This window comes from Phanerochaete carnosa, assembly GCF_000300595.1.
Source record: "Phanerochaete carnosa HHB-10118-sp unplaced genomic scaffold PHACAscaffold_11, whole genome shotgun sequence".
Taxonomy (NCBI): Eukaryota; Fungi; Basidiomycota; class Agaricomycetes; order Polyporales; family Phanerochaetaceae; genus Phanerochaete; species Phanerochaete carnosa.
The window spans coordinates 1668027-1688239 of NW_006767638.1; the positions used below are offsets into that span (position 1 = coordinate 1668027).

The 20213-nt window shown below is 56.1% G+C and overlaps 7 protein-coding genes across 7 annotated transcripts; 3 read left to right on the forward strand and 4 right to left on the reverse strand.

Moving 5' to 3' along the window:
- Positions 1 to 1016: 1016 nt before the first annotated feature.
- On the forward strand, positions 1017 to 2065 carry PHACADRAFT_188294 (uncharacterized protein; the record flags this gene model as incomplete). Its single annotated transcript, XM_007401020.1, has 2 exons — positions 1017 to 1083; positions 1134 to 2065. The coding sequence occupies 2 exons, from the start codon at positions 1017 to 1019 to the stop codon at positions 1982 to 1984; spliced, it is 918 nt and encodes a 305-aa protein (XP_007401082.1). The 3' UTR covers positions 1985 to 2065.
- Positions 2066 to 3527: 1462 nt separating this feature from the next.
- PHACADRAFT_264334 (uncharacterized protein) lies at positions 3528 to 6453 on the forward strand. The gene is made up of 7 exons (XM_007401021.1): positions 3528 to 3892; positions 3964 to 4076; positions 4138 to 4390; positions 4449 to 4619; positions 4672 to 5255; positions 5310 to 5459; positions 5510 to 6453. The coding sequence occupies exons 1-7, from the start codon at positions 3760 to 3762 to the stop codon at positions 6347 to 6349; spliced, it is 2244 nt and encodes a 747-aa protein (XP_007401083.1). The 5' UTR covers positions 3528 to 3759; the 3' UTR covers positions 6350 to 6453.
- A 338-nt stretch (positions 6454 to 6791) lies between these two features.
- PHACADRAFT_188296 (uncharacterized protein) lies at positions 6792 to 8927 on the forward strand (the record flags this gene model as incomplete). Its single annotated transcript, XM_007401022.1, has 3 exons — positions 6792 to 6796; positions 6868 to 7695; positions 7755 to 8927. 3 exons carry the CDS (start codon positions 6792 to 6794, stop codon positions 8641 to 8643), a joined length of 1722 nt encoding a protein of 573 aa, XP_007401084.1. The 3' UTR covers positions 8644 to 8927.
- An 866-nt stretch (positions 8928 to 9793) lies between these two features.
- On the reverse strand, positions 9794 to 11517 carry PHACADRAFT_213685 (uncharacterized protein). Its single transcript, XM_007401023.1, has 4 exons — positions 11110 to 11517; positions 10997 to 11049; positions 10290 to 10943; positions 9794 to 10239 (listed from the first exon to the last, which is right to left on the reverse strand). Exons 1-4 carry the CDS (start codon positions 11211 to 11213, stop codon positions 9965 to 9967), a joined length of 1086 nt encoding a protein of 361 aa, XP_007401085.1. The 5' UTR covers positions 11214 to 11517; the 3' UTR covers positions 9794 to 9964.
- A 1084-nt stretch (positions 11518 to 12601) lies between these two features.
- On the reverse strand, positions 12602 to 13934 carry PHACADRAFT_264340 (glycosyltransferase family 2 protein). Its single transcript, XM_007401024.1, has 3 exons — positions 13829 to 13934; positions 13067 to 13621; positions 12602 to 13018 (listed from the first exon to the last, which is right to left on the reverse strand). Exons 1-3 carry the CDS (start codon positions 13877 to 13879, stop codon positions 12668 to 12670), a joined length of 957 nt encoding a protein of 318 aa, XP_007401086.1. The 5' UTR covers positions 13880 to 13934; the 3' UTR covers positions 12602 to 12667.
- Positions 13935 to 15970: 2036 nt separating this feature from the next.
- Positions 15971 to 17467, reverse strand: PHACADRAFT_166472 (uncharacterized protein; the record flags this gene model as incomplete). Its single annotated transcript, XM_007401025.1, has 1 exon — positions 15971 to 17467. The coding sequence occupies one exon, from the start codon at positions 17465 to 17467 to the stop codon at positions 15971 to 15973; it is 1497 nt and encodes a 498-aa protein (XP_007401087.1).
- A 266-nt stretch (positions 17468 to 17733) lies between these two features.
- On the reverse strand, positions 17734 to 19479 carry PHACADRAFT_178528 (uncharacterized protein). Its single transcript, XM_007401026.1, has 3 exons — positions 19032 to 19479; positions 18914 to 18973; positions 17734 to 18745 (listed from the first exon to the last, which is right to left on the reverse strand). The coding sequence occupies exons 1-3, from the start codon at positions 19296 to 19298 to the stop codon at positions 17897 to 17899; spliced, it is 1176 nt and encodes a 391-aa protein (XP_007401088.1). The 5' UTR covers positions 19299 to 19479; the 3' UTR covers positions 17734 to 17896.
- Between the last annotated feature and the right edge of the window lie 734 nt (positions 19480 to 20213).

Genomic DNA, 20213 nt, shown 5'->3' on the forward strand with positions numbered 1-20213 from the left:
CGTAGTCAGACGGTGTTTCCTGATGCACGATCGGCCGAGCGCAGGAGACGCCGATCAGTATCAGGGATGCGACGTGCTTTGTGCACTTTCCGTCCCGCGTCACGCTTTTTCGAGTCTTTCCTCTCTAACCTCAGACTGGTAGCTGTAACTTCTGCGTGTGCCCTTATATAAGTCGGATAGGGCACTTCTGCCTCGGTTTGGCAGCATCGGTCGGCGGTGTCGGGACATTGAAGTCACCAGATTAAGCCCTCGCATTCAGACTCGGATTCGGATCTGGGGGAGAATCGGTCACGGTAGCGTTTGGACGCGTCGGAGAGGTATTATTGTAAGTGACAGAGAAGACCGTGATGGCATTGGTGCGCCGCGGTGCGCCGTCGGCTGGGTGGGGACGCGGCCGGTGGGCGCGGACGTCAGGGCTTCTCCGGCGCCTGCTGATTACTCTGAGGGTTGCCGACAGATCCAGGCAGTCCTCGGTCGCTTCGGGCGGACAGGGTTTTCACTGGGAAGCTTCAGGTCGCACGTCTCGTCGGCCAGATCTTTGATATTCGTCAAGGTCACCGCATGTTGTATTCCGGGGCCATTCATTTGCGAAGGAAGCTGATCCGACATTTCGAGCTCACGAATTCTGCGAGAAGGCCATCATGGCATCAGCTGGCATATCTGTAAGAGGCTCATACTCATCCATGCGATATTCAGAAGATCAGCTGCAGTGGACAACCTGGAAGATGGTATCTTTAAGTCGCAGACGCGGTAGTATATATATTCTGCTGGGCTCACCGCTACATTCATGGTCCTCACGGTCCCCTCCGATCCTCCAGAAACCTCAGGCGGGCATTCTCTTGCTTTATCGCTCTCGCTTTCTGTCGGTCAAGTGCAGGCATGACGTCAGTCCAAATCGACGACGGCGATCCGAGCGTGTTCTACACTGGGACCTAGCGCATAAGCGGGAAATCTGACTTGGAATTTGACGGGTACGTTTGGCGCCCTGGCAAGGGGAAAAACTCGAGCTGACAATTATGCCTCGGCGCAGGACAGTGCACGGTGCAGTGGCGAATGGCTCGACAGTCACATTCCCCTTCAACGGTGCGTGACGCCTCCTCTTTCCTCACACTCGCACTCACCGTTGCATACAGGCACAGGCATCACATTCTTTGGCACCGTGTCGGTGCCATCGCCGGGGGTGGAGCTAAGTGTGTCCTCCTTCGTGATGGACTCGGACACGCCTAACGAAGTACTGGTGACGGCACCGCTTCCGACGGAGACCATGTACCATCATGCGTGGTACACGTCGCCACCGCTGCGCGACGGCCCGCACACACTCGTTGTTACCGCCTTGAACACAAACGCAAACGACATCATATGGTTCGACTATCTGGAATATGTGCCGAGTGAGGCTAGTCCTGTGTCGCCTGTGTCGCCCTCGCCACCATCTTCGGCCACAATAACCAGCACGGGCAGTGTTGGCGGTCCGGTACTGCAAACATCGGCGCCATCCAACTCCTCTGCAACGCCATCGGCACTTCCCATCGCGACGCATAAAGCAGCCGACCTGGGCACTATCCTCCCCGCCGCACTCGTCCCTGCAACCGTGCTCTCGCTGCTCTTGGGCGTATTCTTCCTCCGCTGCCGACGACGGCGTGAGGGCCGCCATCACCTCACGCGAGAGCACGCCCTCAATCAGGATGACCCATGCGGCAGCGCGATTAGTGGCCATTTCTACGTGGTTTCGGCGATGATTGGTCATGAGGCGGCGCTGGGCGAAGCTTACACCGCGACAGCGCCCATTTCAACGTACACACTTATGCGCCGACCGATGTCAGAGTCGTTGTTCAGAGGGTCCGACGGAGGAAGCGTCGTGCTGCCAACGACCTATGCCACCTCGGGCGCGGCTTCATCTACGGTAGGCCATGCGTCAGAGGCGAGCGGCACGAAGTATGAGGAGGGGCCACCGGCGTATGGGGACCTACTGCTTGAGGTCTCTTAGAGACGCGTGTTTTAGGACTGTATATTCTTGAGTGCCTTAGTACAGATCACGTAAGTAGACATACTGTAGTTTTACGACCGTACCGGATGTCATATGTCACAGGGCCCTCATCGTGTCCGTCGATTTTTTCAGGCCTGCGGCGCCCTGTAGGACCATAGAATGTATTATTATATCATCAAAGCCACCCGGATAAAATACCATAGCTACGCTCAGTCATCCGTTAACCAGCGGATGTCACAGGTCACCGATGACCCATCCACTCATCCATTCCGGTGCACATGTATCATATTCACAAAGCCATCTGGTACGGTCGTAAAACTACAGTATGGTGGGGAACGGGACTTTATGACGAGCGCTCGAGGCCAACCTTCCGACTGCTAAGGCTCACTAGATTCTTGAGAGACGCTTAATGGTGATTCGGATTCGGTTTCACCTAGGTCAAATGGCAGGTATCAACAACAGCGGAGGTCTACCTTCGTCCTTAGAACTGCCGCGATGGAAAGAGAGGTATCTCAAGTGTATGGGGAATGTTAGTTGACGCTCTTTAGAGTGCTCCACGGGAGTATTCAACGCATATGAAACCGTTGACCAGGGGCAAACTTAACCGATTTGTTAGGGCTAGGGCTAGGTCTTTTGGCCTTTTCATGCGTCGAGATTTGGACTTTAACTAGGTCACTGTGATCTCAAAAATCACGTTTTGCGGCCCTCCAGCGCAAAATTACAGTCTGATATGAAGTACCGTCTTCGAAATAAACCCGGAATGTCGGTAGATGTCGGCGGGTACGCGTACGGCACAACGCGCTGCCTGATTTTTGGGAACTTCTAGGGTGCGTTCCAGACATTAAGGTAGATAAAATATGTACTCAAAAATACAAAGATCAGAACTCCTCGTAAGCGATGCAGTTGGCCATATTCTTCCTGTTGTAACTCGGCCGCGTCGAGTTCACTCAGACTCACACGGGGTAATAACTGGCACAGGCTTCGAATTCGTTTCGTACAGGAGTCGGAACGAGGGGTGGTTAGTATATAAGGGACGATTCGCGAGCATAGACGAAGTCCGACACGTACTACTAAAATGGAAGTGGAACGTCCGTATGTAGAAGTGAATGAAAGGGATCGCGCCCGCACTGTGTAGCTGTAGGTTACACCTGTGAACAAACAAATGAGATGTCTTCTGCGAAGACACTGACAGAGTTGACCTTGGCAAGCCTAGTAGATATGTGTTATATTGCTGTAGATGTAGAGTGAAATTTATTAAGACCTGGATGTGCTGTCAGCCTCTTCGCTGTGTTGCGGTCCTGGCGGCTAATAAGTAATCAGGAGGAGCTCGGCGAAAGGCGGAGCTGAGATCACCGACGGTTTCTCTGTTTGGACGTGAGCGAGCCGAAACACGTGGCGCCCGGCAACCCTTTCCGAATGCTCCTGAACACTCTCGACGCCGTCGCCGCGATGTCTCAAATACCGCGCGGCTCGCGCACAGAGTCTTCACTACTTTTCCTACTTCCTACCTAATCTTTTGTTTCTCTTTTCTTCTGCCTCTTGACGACATGTTACGACAGCTCGAAGGCCGGACGCTTGGACTCGCAGCACACTCAACTTGCCCGCTCTCGTCGCTCGCCTCGCGACAGAGCAGGCTCCTCAGGTGCGCGATACCGACCGCGCACGCTTTCACACCCGTCACACGGCCCACTTCATTACCCCGGGTCGCTGCGCGGGGGTACGCGACGCCTCCAGGCGGGAGGAGCGGCGGAGGCGGGATGCCAGGCGGGTTCAACATGTTCGGGCAGCAGCAACACCAGAAGGGCGAGGCGCTGAAGGAGCACAGCGTCGACCTCACGGAGCTCGCGCGGCAGGGCAAGTTGGACCCGACGATCGGGCGGGACGAGGAGATTCGGCGGACGGTGCAGAGTGCGTGGCTTCCGGCTGTGTTTTCGGGCTGTGGTGTCGCACTGCTGATGGACAATCTCGTCTTTATTAAGTTCTGTCGCGCCGGACAAAGTCGAACCCGGTGCTCATCGGCCCGCCTGGTGTGGGCAAGACGGCTATTCTGGAGGGGCTGGCCAGTCGGATAGTCGCGAAGGAGGTGCCCGAGGTGCGTGTGCAGCTTGCCTCTGGCAGCGTTCCGCGGGCCGTTAATATCACGTCTATTTCAGAGTCTCCAAAACAAGCGCGTCCTCTCCATCGACCTCGCGTCGATCGTGGCCGGGTCTGGCATCCGTGGTCAATTCGAGGAAAAGATCAAGGCATTGCTGCGTGACATTGAAGACGAGGCCGGGAACGTCATCTGCTTCATTGACGAGGTGCACATGCTGTTCAACCTTGGAAAAGCTGAAGGAAGCATCGATGCCGGGCAGATGATCAAGCCTGCCCTGGCGCGAGGGTTGCAGCTTGTTGGAGCAACGACACGTGAGTTGCTCACGTTCATATCTTATACATAGCCATGTGCTAAACAAGGCATTTGCAGCCGACGAGTATCGTAAAACTATCGGCAAGGATACTGCTCTCGAGCGACGCTTCCAGCCCGTAACCATCGACGAGCCAAGCGTCGAGTCAACGATCAGCATTCTTCGAGGGCTGAAGCCGCGGTACGAGGTGCACCACGGTGTCGAGATCAGCGACGGTGCTCTGGTGACCGGTAAGCTGCCTTCGTCGCTGCAAGCTGACATCTTTGCTCACCCGACCCCCAGCCGCGGTGTACGGCGCACGGTACATCTCCGACCGGTTCCTGCCGGACAAGGCGATCGACCTCGTCGACGAGGCGGCGTCGGCGCTGCGGCTCGCGCAGGAGTCGAAGCCGGACGAGCTCGAGGCGCTCGACCGCGACGTCGTGACGCTGCAGATCGAGCTCGAGTCGCTCAAAAACGAGACGGACGTGTTCAGCGTCGAGCGGCGGAACAAGGTCGAGGACACGCTCGCGAAGAAGCGCGCGGCCGCCGCGCGCCTCGAGGAGGCGTGGAACGCCGAGCGCGCGAGGCTCCAGAGGACGAAGGAGGTCAAGGTGCGCCTCGAGCAGGCGAAGCACAACCTCGAGGTCGCGCAGCGCCAGGGCCGGTACGAGCGCGCGTCGCAGCTGCGGTTTGCGACGATCCCCGAGCTCGAGAAGCAGCTGCCCAAGGAGTCCGAGCGCGCCGAGGAGGGTACGGAGGGCGGCGGCGGGCTGACGATGCTTCACGATAGAGTCACGTCGAGCGACATCTCGCGGGTCGTGGCGAAGGCGACGGGTATCCCTGTGCAGAGCCTGCTCAAGGGCGAACGCGAGAAGCTGGTCAATGTGGGTGTGCTCGCGAGCTGCTCTGTTATGCCACTCACTCACGATACTGCCTAGATGGAGGACGCGCTGAAGCAGAGGGTCGTTGGCCAAGACCATGTCGTTGCCGCTGTCAGCGACGCCGTCCGGATTTCCCGTGCTGGTCTCCAAGCCCCGAATCGACCTGTGGCGTCGTTCCTGTTCTTGGGTCCGACGGGTGTTGGCAAGGTATGCCTTGTCGTTTGCCGTTTCGCTCATTCTCTGACTGTTGTCTCTAGACCGAACTCTGCAAGGCTCTTGCGAGCTTCCTGTTCAATGACGAGCAGCGCGGGCTGATCAACATCAACATGTCCGAGTACCATGACCGGCACACGATCTCCCGGCTGATCGGCGCTGCGCCTGGGTACGTCGGGTTCGAGGAGGGCGGGCAGTTGACGGAGGCGGTGCGGCGGAAGCCGTACGCGGTGGTGCTGCTGGACGAGCTCGAGAAGGCGCACAAGGACGTGGCGATGATCCTGCTGCAGATCCTGGACGAGGGCAAGATCACGGACTCGCAGGGGCGCAAGGTCGACTTCCGGAACACGATCATCTGCCTGACGAGCAACCTCGGGTCGGACATCCTCGCGCACCGGACGGCGAGCAACGGCGACGGCGTCGTGACGGCCGACGCGCGCGCGCAGGTGCTCGAGCGCACGGCGGAGTACTTCCCGCCCGAGCTCCTGAACCGGCTCGACTCGATGCTCGTGTTCAACAAGCTCAGCCGGCCGTCAATCCTGCAGGTCGTCGACCTCCGGCTTGCGGATGTTGCGGAGCGGCTGCAGGCGCGCCGGATCACGATCGACGTCGACGAGCGCGCGCGCGGGTGGCTCGCGGACCAGGGGTATTCGGGCGTGTACGGCGCGCGGGCGATCGCGCGCGTCGTGCGCACGCAAGTGCTCTTCCCGCTCGCGCAGAAGATGCTCAAGGGCACGATCCGGGACGGGGACGTCGTCCGCATTCGGGCAGGCGATGGTGATGGCCTGGACATCCGGGACAACCATCCACCTGACGCGTCAATCGGCTCGGTGTCTTCGCCGTCGTCGTTTCCAGAGCTAGATGATGCGGCGCGTGCGGATTGAGGGACGATGATCTCATACACTTAGAGTTTGTGGCCAAAAGTACTCCCCACTCACGATTGTATCACTGTAATATGTTCAATAAATTGGTACAGCCAAACCTTTCTCAGTCTAGACTACTGGTGCGCCACTATTTGAAGGAGGGAGCCAAGCCGTGGGAGCGAAACATGTGTATAAATGGTCCGCTCTGTTTCCGTCGTCATTATCGTGGAGCTCGTGGGTGTGGCTTCGAGTGCTGGAGCTCTGGGGCAGACCGGGCGCCAAACACTGCCAAGGCAAGATGCTGACGACAAAGAGATGATTCTGCTCCGCTTCCACGGGAAATATTGTTTAAGATCGAAATGGGACTCGAAATCTTGAATTGGCTCAGGTGATAGGAGTAAGCACATTAACCGGGCATTGGGTACTTGAGTCGCCGTGTACCCGAACTTGCCGCCCGCCCGCAATGCGGTATGTCTGCACGATCAAATGGTTTTTTGAGCCTTGAGGGTTTCCTGAGACTCGAGTCCCTCGAGTTGCAGGCGTGAAGCCCGAGCAGAGCTGTTTGGCTCTGTTAGGATCGCAAGCTTTCGCTTTCCGTATTTGGGCGCGTATGACGTCTGGATCGGGTCCCGAGAGCGCCTAGTCGAGACTCGAGTGTGCGCCGGACGATCAAGCAGTGGGGCTCTCGAGTGCCACCATGTCCCATCCGCATCCGCAGCTTGCTCACACCCATGCTCTGACTCCCACCTTCTCCTCTTCACCGCCCTCTTCATCTCGCTCTCTCCCCCCGACGATTCCCCTCACGAACTCTCACGAATACCTGTCTCTCGGAACGCACAACACGAGGAACACGCCCGCACCATGCCGCCGCCCGAAGAGCTCCCAAGGCACGACGCCGCGTCGACCACAAGTCCAGCGAGCTCGGATGGCGAGAAGAAGCGCGTCGACAGCAAGCTCGACGACGTCAGCAACGAAAAGCTTCGTCATTCCGGCGCGAGCACCGACTACACCGCCGACTCGTCCACCGCCCAGAACGACCAAGTCGAGGAGGACGAAGAGACCATGTCTTATTCCTCCGGCCCACCCTCCTTAGACTACACCCTCCACACAAACCGCCGTGAGCGGTACATCATAATCTTTTTCTCCCTTCTGTTTTTCGAGTCCGGCATCCTCCCCTTAATCCTCTTCTATAGTCTGGAATGGGGTGCCCATCTCAGCATGACCAAGAACCTCGCTATCATTACAAGCCTCATTGGCACAGTCAGTGGCCTCAAGCTCACTCAGCGCACCTTCCAGCTCTGGTTCGGGAAGGGACATGAAAGTAGGAGGCCTATCGGCAGCGGCCGCTGGGGTGTAGACGCGTTCCAGTGCGTATTCTTAGCCATCTCCTCGTTCTCTCTCGCTCACGAGCTGCTCTACCACACAGTGTCCTCGTTTCCGTCGTACTCTGCGCTTTCTTTGTTCCGCTCATCATCGGCTCGTCCCTCAACCCCGCGTCACCTCGCACAGTCGCCATGGCGCTTCCCTGCGTAATGCTTACTTTCTCCATTCCCATGCTTGTTACCGGCCTCTTTGATCGGCACATACGCGTCCCCCTTCGCGTCTCGTCCCTCCCTCCGAACTCGCCCCTCCCCCCGCTCACGTACACCATCGTCGAAGACGTCGTCGCCGTCGACGGTGGCGGCGGACTCGCCTTCCGCCACGCCTGGGCGCACCGCTACCAAACCTCGCTCGTCATCCGGCGCCTCCTGCGCTGCCTCGCGCTCTGGTGGGGCGCGACCGGGCTCGTGCTCGGCGGCGGGCTGATCGCGATCGCGTGGACCGCGCCGGAGAACACGGCGTACGGGCTCGGGTACGGCATGCCGTGGCTGTGGGCGATGCTCGGCGCGGGCGCGACAATCGTGCACGTGCAGCGCCAGCTGCGCGTCGAGCGCGAGGCGTGGGACGCCGTCGGCACCGGCGCCGTGCACCGCGACGTCCAGCTGCGCGTCCAGCTCAAGGCCGACGAGGCCGACCGCGAGGTCGAGCGCCGCGCGCGCTGGGAGCGCAGGCAGCGCGACCGCGAGCACCGCCTCAGCGGCGTCTCCGGCTTCAGCGGCGCGTCCAGACGCTCCAGTGGCGACGCCGTGCAGCAGCCCCCCAGCGTCGCGTGCCGCGACTACGTCAGCGGCGCCGCTCCGCTCCAACAAACCCCGAGTCCTGTCCCGAGCAGGCCCGAGAAGATGCCCCTCCCGGAACGCACGCCGACACCCGAGGGGCAGCCGCATACGCCGCCTGCGGTGCCGGCGCCGGAGCCTGCGTACCAGTCCGTGTAGACATCGGTGCCTCTTTTTTTTTGTTCCTTGGTTGGTTTCGACATGTGATATTTGTAGATACCACGTTTACTTCCGTGTACTTTATCTCTGGTAGTGACCCTGATGTTTCGGTGTTGCTCGCTGTGGCCTCCTTTTGTCCCGGTTACTGTACAAGTCGTTCTTTACGCTATATGCTCTGGGATGCCATTGGTTGGTAGTGATACTGTAGATGCTGTATAATGTCTATCGAGATATATATTGTCCGGAAAAGCTTGCAAGCTTTGACAGGGGTGGAATTGCTTTGTGGCGCAGTGCAAATGGCAGGTGTGAAGGGGATAAGTAAGTTTTGTCGGCCACGATTGGTAAGGAGACACGGTTATAGTCGGCTTGCCCGGACGGATCAGCTCACAGGATTCATTGAGCGAGACCAGTTCACTGCTACCCGGAGAGAGACTACAATAGCATCCACGAGACTACAAATACACATAGTACTAAGTAAGACCCGAAAATGGAGAAAGCAGAGGGGAAGAAAGATCTAGGGGCCGCAGAGCGAGAGCGATAGAGGGCATATGCGACGAACAGGAGGGCACAACCTGGGGTTGGATGTAAGGGAGAAGCGAAGGCAGAGCCTTTAGAGACAGCTGAGGGCCATCCTCATGGTATTGGCGCGAGCAGGAACGTATAGTATATTGGCCAAACTAAAACAGGATCGTCCAGACGGAGACAGTACTGGCACAGAGCTCAGATCCAGCATTCAGACGCAGAATTAGAAAGGTAGTCTATCTAATTACGATGCTACGCACGAGCAGAGAGTACTGAGAAGAGAGCTGAGAAGAGAAATCGAATGAGAACGCGCCGCCCGCCCGCCAACCTTCGGTTGGCTGGGCGTGCAGCGCCCCCGCGAGAGGCGCCTCCGAGTCGTGAGAGGGGCTTTGACGCCCGAGGTATTTAGTATATTAGATGTGGCCTGCCAGTTGAATATCTGCCTATCGTGAGAACGGTGTGTGGCTGGCACGTCGGTTTGGATGGTCTACTAGTACTTTCCTGAACCGAATCGCTGAAGCAGTTGGGTTACGGTTTCCCCCTTGCACGTTTCGTCCCGGCTTGCTCGACTTCCCCTCGATTTTTTGTGGGAACACTCACATTCTTTCACGTTAGTGCAGGGCGCCTTCATATCGGGATGTTGTACCGTGCAAGACCCAAGTAAAGCCGACGTTGGAGGAAAAAGACAGTGAGTGTAGGTACAAGCATGAACTGTATTAAATAGGGGTATACACCAAGACTAACCAGGCATGCATGCTCCCACTTGCACAAATGTTCCACACAACAGAACAGCGTCCGTTCACGACCGCATCGTGTACGCCGGCGGACCCTCTTCGCTTGCCCCAGCTGCATCCGACCGGCGCACCACACCAGTTCCGTACGGCGACAGTACGACGCTCTCCTTGGAGTCGCGCGGCGTCGCCAGCGCAAGCAGCGGCCGGTGTGCCGACAAAGGCGTGAGTACAGACGTGGATTCGGAGGCAAGGGCAGATTCGGAGACAAGTACAGACTCGGAGGCGGGCGCAGGAGCGGATACCGATGCATACGGGCTTATGAATCTCGCCTCCGGAGGCGCTACATCACTAGTTAGCATTGAATATTAGAGCGGCAATGATGAGACGAACCATCGGAAGGGTCCTCCCCAAGGATGTTCAGCCGCGGACTGTGATAGCGCCTTCTCTGCTGCCGGCGTCGCCAGAGGAAGAGCAGCGCGCCCAAGAGCAGCAGAAGCGCTGCTACGGGGATGAGCACCGCAGGGAGGACAGTCTTTAAGTCGCTCGCTTTGTGTGTCGTTCCACCAGAGAGTGCGGGATCAGCCGGCGAGGAGGGCGAGGCAGATGACGACGTAGTGAGGCTGGACGGCGACGGTAACGCTGTGCCTGTTGAAGAGAAATTCTGAGAAGACAACGGCCCGCCCGTGGAGAAGGAAAAGGAAGGTGAAGGTGAAGACAACGGCATGCCTGTGGAAAAGGCAAAAGAAGGAGTAGGCGAAGACGAACCGCCCCCACCCGCTCCCGTATCTGCAGCGTCTCCGAGCACGTACTCCAGGTAATCAAACCACAGTATGTCCACCGTGTCAGTGTCCACGGCCGTGACAACTAGTGTGTGCATCCCGTCCTCCAATGTCCCAGACGCGAAATACTCATACTGGTACATCGGATCGGCCGGCTGTGAGGTTGCTACTAGCACACTCTCGCCATTGTCTACCACAAAGGACGATGTGCTCGGTGGGCCGGTCGGCGCGCCCGACACGGTGCCGTAGAATCTAATGCTCGTGCCTGCACGAGAGTGCGCGTCAGCGCGGGAGGGTAGGGAAGGAGGGGAGACGCACCATTGAACGTGTACTGGATTGTCGAGCCGTTCGTGAGAGCGCCGTGCGTTGTTCTGTGCAACGCGAATGTCAGTGTCTCACACCTTGCAACCTCATGAAGGCGCCATACGCACCCGTCGAACTCTGTTTCACTGTTTCCTCCGAGGTACCAGTCCCCACTGTAGAAAATGGTTGGGTCGCGGTCATCGACTCTGACAACCGTTGTACTCTGGCTCATGTCTGCGCTGGACACGAGGCGGCCGGACAAATAAAGGAATGAAAGCGCCTTTGGTTGGTAAGCCAAGGGCAAAAGGAACGTGAGGGCTGGGGCGACCGCGCACTCCCAGATAGTCAGTTACGTAGGTGTGATGGGTGAAAAAGTCGACCAGCAATGTCAGGCCGGCGCAATATGTATGGCCGCGCATCGGCGCTTGCAGAGCTCGTCGTGGCAATTTAGCTGAGAGATGCCATCAACAGGTCGCCGCCAGCGGAGGAAACAGGCTGAGCGGATGCATCAGGTCGACACTAGGGCGGAGATGAGATGGATAGGCTAGGATGCCGAGGCGGGTGAGAGAGCATTGCCTCCTACACAAACCACTGAGATCACCCTTTCCGTAGAAACTCACGATGCAGCGCTTTGCGTCGGTCCTTGCAGAGCCGCAACTTGATGTTTCCAGACAATCTGTGGTAAACATATAGATACCGACATCAGAAGGCTGTTACAACATTCTCTCACCGACAAGGCAGAGGTGTCGGCGAGCTTAATGACGAACTGTCCTAGCGCCAGGTTAGATACACGCTGAGCGCTACTCATACACGGCCATCTCGGTGTGCGAAGATGCCGTTAAAAACGCCTGAGCTTTCCAGAACGTAAGATGAATGTAGAGTAGAGGTAGTCATGATGTGCTCACTTGATGCAATCCACCGTACTACACATGCATACTCCCATCCAAAACAGCTGGGATCAACTTCTTGATTGTCTCCCATCCGGACAATCGCGCCACATTCTCAGACTGCCACAAGGTGCAACTTCCTCTACGGACGAGCTATCTGCAAGAATGTTCAGTTCAAAGCTAGTACAGCAGGTAAATGGCAGACGACCTCACTTCAGGAGGGAAGCGCTCAATCCTCTTTCAAACCACACTCCACCTCTCGAACTCGTCTACCTCCTTCGAGAGACTGCTCAAAGGGGCCCTCACGACGCAGAGAGAGTCGAGGCAGAGCACATGCCAAATTGACGGACGCTCAAGCCCTGCCAGCTCGTATGTCTTCTCCGCCCTCCACCCGCAGCAGGCGTTACCGGATCTCTATAGCTTGGATGCGAGGGGAGCGTAGTTGCCTTCTGCGCAATGGAAGTGCGGACGGTGCCGAGGACGACGATGGAGATCTGTAGGGCTGCGATTGGCAAGGTACCACAGCCGACGAGACGCAGGACGCACCTCGATGCCCGACTTCGGGTCAACCTCGCTAGCCTACATCTGATTGATCGCCTGCAGCCCTGCAGGACCCGTTGAAACATAGACCTATGGTGGTGAGAAGCTCATTCTCAGCATTTCCTCAGATTGGTCAGTATTACTGCTTAAACACGGCCTTATCGCAAAGTTAATCGCGCACATGTTCGAAACGGAGTGTAGAGGCAATGAGTTTCATAACAATAATAATGATTCTAAGAATCCATGCCTAAGCGTATTTCTACTTTCCATTCGCGGGCGGAGCCTTCCAGCGTCCTATGAGTACATTCGCGCGCAGCACGAGCAGGTCCCGGAGCATCTGCAGGCTGTCGGTAACGACGTTCAACTTGCTGCCTGAAACCTCGTGCCACTCGATGGGCACCTCGGCGACGGCGATCGCGAGCTGCTTCGCGAGAAGAAGGACCTCGACGTCGAAGATCCACGTCGTGAGGTGTTGGTACGGGAATATGAGCCGCGCCGCGGGCCGCGAGAAGAGCTTGAAACCACATTGCGTGTCGCGGATGTGTCCGACGCCGACGAGCCGTAAGATCGTGTGCAGGCCATACATGAGGATGTTCCGCAGGAGCGAGCGCTGTGGAGTGTCAGTGCGGGGCTGTAAGACAAGGACAAGCTGGCGTACCTTTACGACAGCTTCTGTTTTGACCAGGTGTGCCCGACTGCCGATCGCGACAGCGGGCTTGTTGCCGTTCACGTCACCAAGCTCGTCCATCGCCTTCCACAGAAGCTCTACGTCCGCAAACTTGCTCGCGCCGTCGGCATCCGCAAAGATGATCCTCCGTCCGCGCGCGTGCATCATCCCGTGCCGCACTGCACCGCCCTTCCCCTGGTTCTTGCTCAGCGTTACGACGCGCATGTCCAAGTTGGAGTGCTCCTTCGCAAAGTTGAGTGCAAGGTCCGCGGTGCCGTCACTCGAGCCGTCATCGACAACGAGGATCTCGAAAGTCTTCGCAGGGGCCGGTGAGGTCTTGAAGTGCTCAAGAACAGCATCGAGCATTACGGGCATACGTTTTGTCTCATTGTATGCGGGGACGACAACAGTCAGGTCGACCTCAGGCGGGTCGTGCACGGACGGCAGGAGGAGGAACTTGTCGGGGTTTGTACGCGAGCGGTAGCGTTTGTCCTTTGGGTCGGGAACGACTAGCGAGGGCGAGAGGTAAACGAGCACTGTGTAACACTGCATGAATTGTGAACACGACGCGAGTGTAAGGCAGGGAGACGGGTGGAGGGGTCAGCTGCGAGGGCATGCAGCCCGTACCCAGAGGGTCGTCCTGGACGCGGCGCACGCGTGCAGAGCACACAGCCCGCGACTCGAAGAACAAGGATGAAAAGGGGCTCATCACGCTCCCGTCTCCGAACGTTGTGAGCGGAGGGGACGACTTACAGAAATGAGACACGCCAGGAGAAAGGTGCCGCCTCCGACAACGAGCGTCATGGGGTCGACCATAGTGCTGATTCGAGTTCTTCAGGTCGAGGTGGTCGACGAGCAAGGCGTCCTAGCACATACGGCAGCAAGATTATGGTACCGGAGAGAGCAGGTCAGCCCGCAGAGGACGTGAATAAATATCGAGCGCGTTGTGTTCGAGATCAAGCTGTGCCCGACACGTAGCTGGGCGTCTTTATTATCGGCACTGCCCGTTCTTCCCGATCCAGTAATTGTGGTCGTTGAGCGGGAGTCGAGCGCTACTTTTTCCTCAACAACTCGTGTGTGCGCGCAGAATCCCGGGGTACAGTAGCACCTCAATATGCAGGAGAGGATGCTCAAAGACTTAGTGTGTGAGTCAGAAAATCATTTTGCTGTAGGAAAAGTCAGTGTTCACGAGGACTCGGTAAGCCATCGCACAAGACGAGGAAAGAAGTGAAAGGGAGATGGGTCGTAAATTTGCTCAACCTGCCAGCATTTCTACGTTCGGATCTGGATTCGATATTCTGAAACATATACAGCGTGACGTGCTTGAAGCTCAGATGCTGCCAGTGCCCTCAGCTTAGTTTATTACACAAATGCAGCATAAATGAACAGCACGCTCCTGCCCCAGGCCCCAGTGACAATACCAAAAAAATAGTGATAATTTCAAGTTGTTCATTGTATTGTGTATTCTATGGTGAGCCCGGATAGTGATGAGTATACTCCTTTCACTCAGAATCACTTTCCCATTGAGATTCATCCCAATTGTTCGGAAGACCATCTACAACATTTGCCAGATGCTGTCAGCACAATTACCACGTGATCCGAGTCATACTCACCAGGTTGTGTCGTTGACGCAAGCATTTCCACAAAAGGTTTCAAGCCCAGGGCTTCGCGTTTGTTAAACACAGCAGGGAACTCCAGCCAATGTTCTGAAAATTTGAACTTCCCTGCAGAAAAGCCAGTCATATGTCAGCACACACCTACAAAGCGTCAGTTCACTTCCACTAACAGTTGAGCAACTTTCCGACCCTCTCAATGGATGCCCTGCTCCATCATTTTTCTTCACGCCTCTCGAAGGGGATGCACGAGAAGAACGCCACGAGACAAATTAGAATGTCTTTTTGGCTAAAAGAGGCATGAAAAGAGTTTAACAACATTTTCTGAGAACAGCCTTGCTCTTTCAATGAAGAAGATGCAAAGAATCTTCAGCAGAAATAGTGCCAAAAGAAGGAGCACTATTTTTGGAAATATCTTTGGTGAAAAGGCCATATATTTGTGATGCAAAGAGAAACTTTTGCGCCTATTCAGGTGGAAATAGATGCCCTAGGTTCATCTATAAGCACTATAGATATTGTCATTACTCTTTGCATCACAAATATATGGCTTTTTCACTACGAAACATTTCCAAAAATAATGCTCCTCTTTTTGGTACTGTTTCTGCTGAAATTTTCTCACATCTTTTCTGCTAAAAGGGTTGGACTATTTTAGAAAATTTTGTTAAGCTCTTTTTGTGCCTCTTTTAGCTGAAAAGATCTCTTGATTTGTCTCGTGTGTGCGCGTCGCAGGGGTTATCGCAAGGAGCTCCCACGCTAGGTTTGGAATTATAGAATCCAACGCAAGCTGCTCTAAATTCGGCATGGTGCACAGTGCATGCGCACAGTCAAATGCCTCCTAAGTTAAAGCTTAGACGCTCTTCGCTCTTGACTTGACTTTCCACACAAATGCAGCATCAGTGGAGCAATGTTTTGGAGGGCAGTGCCATTAGTACTAGTGGTATTTTCAAGTCGCCCGACGCATTACACGTCCTATGGTGAGCCTGAATAATGATGAGTATACTCCTCACGCAGGATCACTTTCCCATTTAAGCTTATTCAAATCGCACGGAAGATTAGCTACAATGTTTAACAGATGCTGTTAGCATAGTCATCGTACCATCCGAGCCACACTCACCAGGCCGACCCGGTGATCCGCGCATTTCTACAAAAGGCTTCAACCCCGAGGCCTCGCGTTTGTTAAAAACAGCGCGGAACTCCATCAAATGTTCCGAAAACTCGAATTTCCCTGCAAAAAAGCCAGTTATACGTCAGTGCACATCCACAAAGCGTCGATGTATTTTTACTAACGGTTAAACATCTTCTCGGCCTTCTCAATAGACGTCCTGTCCCATCGTTTTTCGTCACGCCTCTCAAATGAGTCGTGCGAGAAGAACGTGCGCGTCGCAGGGGTTATCGCAAGGAGTTCCCATACTAGGCTCGGGAATATAAGATCCAACGCGAGCTGTTCTAAGTTCGGCATCAAGCACAATGCACGCGCGCAGTCAAACACCTCCTCGCCGCCCGGCCACGGCAGGTACCCAAGCCGTAGAGTCTGTACGCTGCACAAGGGCAGAGTACCAAGCACCGCCAACAGATCGCTGACATGCGCACCCACGGAGAGGTCAAGGTCTACGTCGGGCTCAGGATCCTGGTCTTCGTCCTTGAAATATTGCACGCTGCGCCAACCGCGCAACTTGTATCTGCCGGCTTTCCAGCAGATGGCGGCGCTAAGTACGGGCTCGAACTTCGGGCCATCGACTTTTGACGGGTCGGCAATGACCTCCGCAAGCGTCTTCGGGACGTCCGTCGTTTTCCATCCGGTGACATCATCGGATAAGAAACCTCTCAGTCGGACCTTCGTGTTCTGCGGGACTTTCACGAACCGCAGGAACGACGCGCAGATACGTGTCGATGTCTTCAGCCCGAGCGTGCGCAGCCGCGGGAGTTCGGCATTGTACGGAAAGCCTTCGTCGTCGTCGCTTAGAGCAACGTCGAGGTGTTCGAGGTGTGGCAGACGCCGGAGCACATCCGTGAGCTCTATGAAGCGCGTGAGGTACATGTCCTCCTCGGGCTCGTCTTCGCTCATGTCGTCGTGCGGCACTGTGTGTGTCAGCACGAGCGTCTTCACGGTGGGGGCGCACAGGGGCGTAAGTGGCGCCCAGAGCGGGGCAACGCTCACGAGACTCTCGAGCGCGGAAAGGACGACGCGGTCTTGGACAGTCTCGGGGTTAGCTGCGGTCTCAGGGACGACGGGAGAGGGTTCAATGAACATGAGACGGCGGAGATGCGGTGCCTTGGATGCGAATTGCAAAGTAAGGAGCTCGGGGAGCATTGGTGTGACAAGGGTGTCGACGCGGCCGATGTTCTCCTCGAGAACTGCCTTGAATATTTCGGTGCGCGTACCGGCCACATTCCTCGTGCCAGCCTCGACTTCGCGTTCAGGCAGCCGGAAGATGACCGTGAGCGGTTGGCCGGCTGAGCGCTTCAGCATCTCCATAGTGACCTCCTTGTCGAGGACAACAACATGTGACCATAGGCCTGAGTACGCGAGAGCGATGCCGCGCCAGAAGCGGCAGACATGAGTGAGAGTCATGCAGTAGTATGGCGTCGGGTTCATGGGTTGGCTGAAAGGAGCTGAATCGCTTGTCGTCGTCGCGTCGACGAGCGGGCCTTTACGCCTCAGCTGGTTGTTTTTCGGCTTGTCTAGGACATACTGGATCCATGCCTCCTGGGCCTCGTAAGCACAATACTTGAAGGCGTGTGCGATGATCTCGGGAGGTAGCGAGTTGATTATCGCCATTCTACCGCTACGGCTTCGAGGTGTTTGATAGGGCAAGTATACCTGGTGTTTGAAGTACGTTAGAACAGCTGATGAGTAGGGTGTCATACAGTGCATTTACCAATGAACTAGTCTCTGCGGCCACTTCTTGCAAGAGATCGTCAATTCCTGGAACTGGAGCTTGGTTAGGTACTCGATAGACATATTTTGGACGCCATGGTTTCTATTTGTACTTGTTGGCACCCGTGGAGAATTTTTTTGCTCTATAAGCAAGTCGATTTGCCGGTATATCAAACAGCTCGGGTATTGGTATGCGAACAGCGTTTAATTGCCCCAAGAATCATCAAAGTGGCATATAAGACAAAGCAAAGCTCAGCAGCGAAAACGACGTGCAATAATGGGTATCCGAGTGTGCAGTGCGCACCCGGACGTATTCTTCCCGTCCAAGAATCAGTACCTCCGTCCGTAACCCTGACCACCGATATGAATGCGACCTCGTCCGTATGCCCCACCTCCGCCCAGTCCACGCCCGAGCCCGCGCGGCGGCATGGGCGGCCTGCGCGTATTCACCGGATGAGCGTCTTCGACGGCCGTCGCATCGTCCTCGGTCTCCCTCGCTAACGAGTCTCCTTCGATATCGCGCGAAACCCGGCGAGCATGCCCTCTGCTCTTGCCTCGGCCTCGCCCCTTGCCGTGCCTGCGCTCGACCGTGTGCTCCGTATCAATATCCATACCTTCTGTGCTTGTCTTCCGTGCATGACCGCGACGTGGCTGTTGGTGTTGGTCACGTGCCCGTGGTGGGTGCGCAAACCCGCCTGACTTGGTGCCTCGACCGAAGCGAACGTGCGGAGGCACGAGTGAAAGCGCATCCACCGCCTGCGTGAGGTTGTCGACCTCTGGCGCGGGCGCGCCACTAGGCTGTGACTGAGAGGCCCGGTCAGAATCCGATTCTTCTTCGACCAGAGGCCCATCACCGAGTCGGAATCCGGGAGCTTGGCCTTCCTTGGTGCTCACTGCGGGTATGCGCACAGGACCACCGCTTTCCTCGTCACTGGCGTGCTCTTCGTCTTCATGTTCGCTGGCCTCATCCATGTTCTCTCCATTCTTCCGCTCGCGTGGCATCCACTCGCCTCGCACAAGGCTGGCGCCCTCGCCCCATTTCTTAAGAAGCCCTCCAACACCCTTGTTCGTTACAGCAAAGAAATATTCCTTCGGGTAACCGTGCGCTTGAATGAGGTGCAGTCTGCGCGTTTTGGGGGTTGAGAAGAGGCGGGGACAACTAGGGAGGTAGCAGGCAAACTTCCTCAAGGAGAATGTGACGGAAAGTGCATCGAGTTAGAATAGGCGTCGAGTGTGTGGCGTTCGAGAATGGGGCGTGGGAGCAAGAAAAAAATGTGGAAGGTGTACGATAGGGAAAAATGTCTGGTAAGCAGCCAGATAGAAGATGATAATGGACCGAGCACGCACAATTTTCTCTCCTTTCTCTTTTCTCAGAGCCGCAATGGGATCATGGCATTCCGTCTGGTGCTACTTCGCATCGTTTGTCAACCTCTATTGCGCACCCAACCAATCGCGGAGCACTCACTAGCTCTAGAAGTCTCTCTTCAGGGAACACAGCACCACAACCTCTCTGCTCGCACACATGTGCGTGATATGTCGCATAGTGCCTCTCGAGTTCGGCAGCGCTGCTCAAGTGGCACGGCTTATTCATTGGCGGATTGCATGTCGGAGGCAGGGTGCAGATCAGTTGACGTTGCACTGACAGGGGTGGCGAGGTGCGCAGAGCTTTGACTGTCGAGCTCGGAGAAGATGGCGAAGGAGAACGCGGCGAAAGAGGACGTTTTGATGACATGATGTTGCAGCGGGTGAAAAGACAGCGTTTCTTCTCTAGCAATCCTAGAGCCTAAGCAAAGACTACGTTTCGATATGACGTATAGCTGGAATACAGAGTACGGGGGTATGCATAAACTGAGACTGCTGAGGCAAGGGTCGGAGGAAAGCTGGAGGTTGGACCGGAAGAGAATGATGAAGCGCACGAACAAGCGCGCAGGCCCTGGATACACAGCTGCACGGATGAGACTGAGGTGACAGGATCTGAGAGATATTGAAAATCACGCGGGCGCGATTTCGGTCATTCGGGAATCTGATCATTGAGCATTGGTTTTTGTCTGACCATGTCACACAAGTCTCAAGATACCCCGCATTCGAGAATCTGCCAATATTCTCTGCACTAATGAATCAGGAGTCCGTGTGCTAAGAATTTTGCGCCTAAGATTTGTGCAAACGAGTCTCTGTGCTCGCAGCACTGACTGCCGTCGTCAGATGACATGAAGCGTCGACAGCCTGAGCATGAGCCCGATGAGACCAGTGTGGCGCTCACAGAAGACGATTCTATTGAGCCACAATGTAAGTACTGCGAGATTCTAGCCTGCACACGGTCATCCGGACCTCACTAACGAGACCCCAGTCTTCAGAAGCAGTCGTCGGTATGGCTTCGACTGCACTGTCTGCGGAGAACTAGGCATGCCACTTCGGAAAGCTCTTCACCACGAAGCAAGCGCACGTCACACAAGACGAGTACGCGAGCTCGACGGCCGTGTTGAAAGTGATCTATTTGAACCTGTGCCCGCCCATGTCCCGAATGTGTCGAACGCGTCTCCGAGTCTGAACCGCGCCGATTCCCCTTTGCCGCCTTCATCTCCACCTGAGGGCTATCGCCCCACCAATTACCTTCCAGCTCTATCTCTACACAGCACCTTGGCACAGA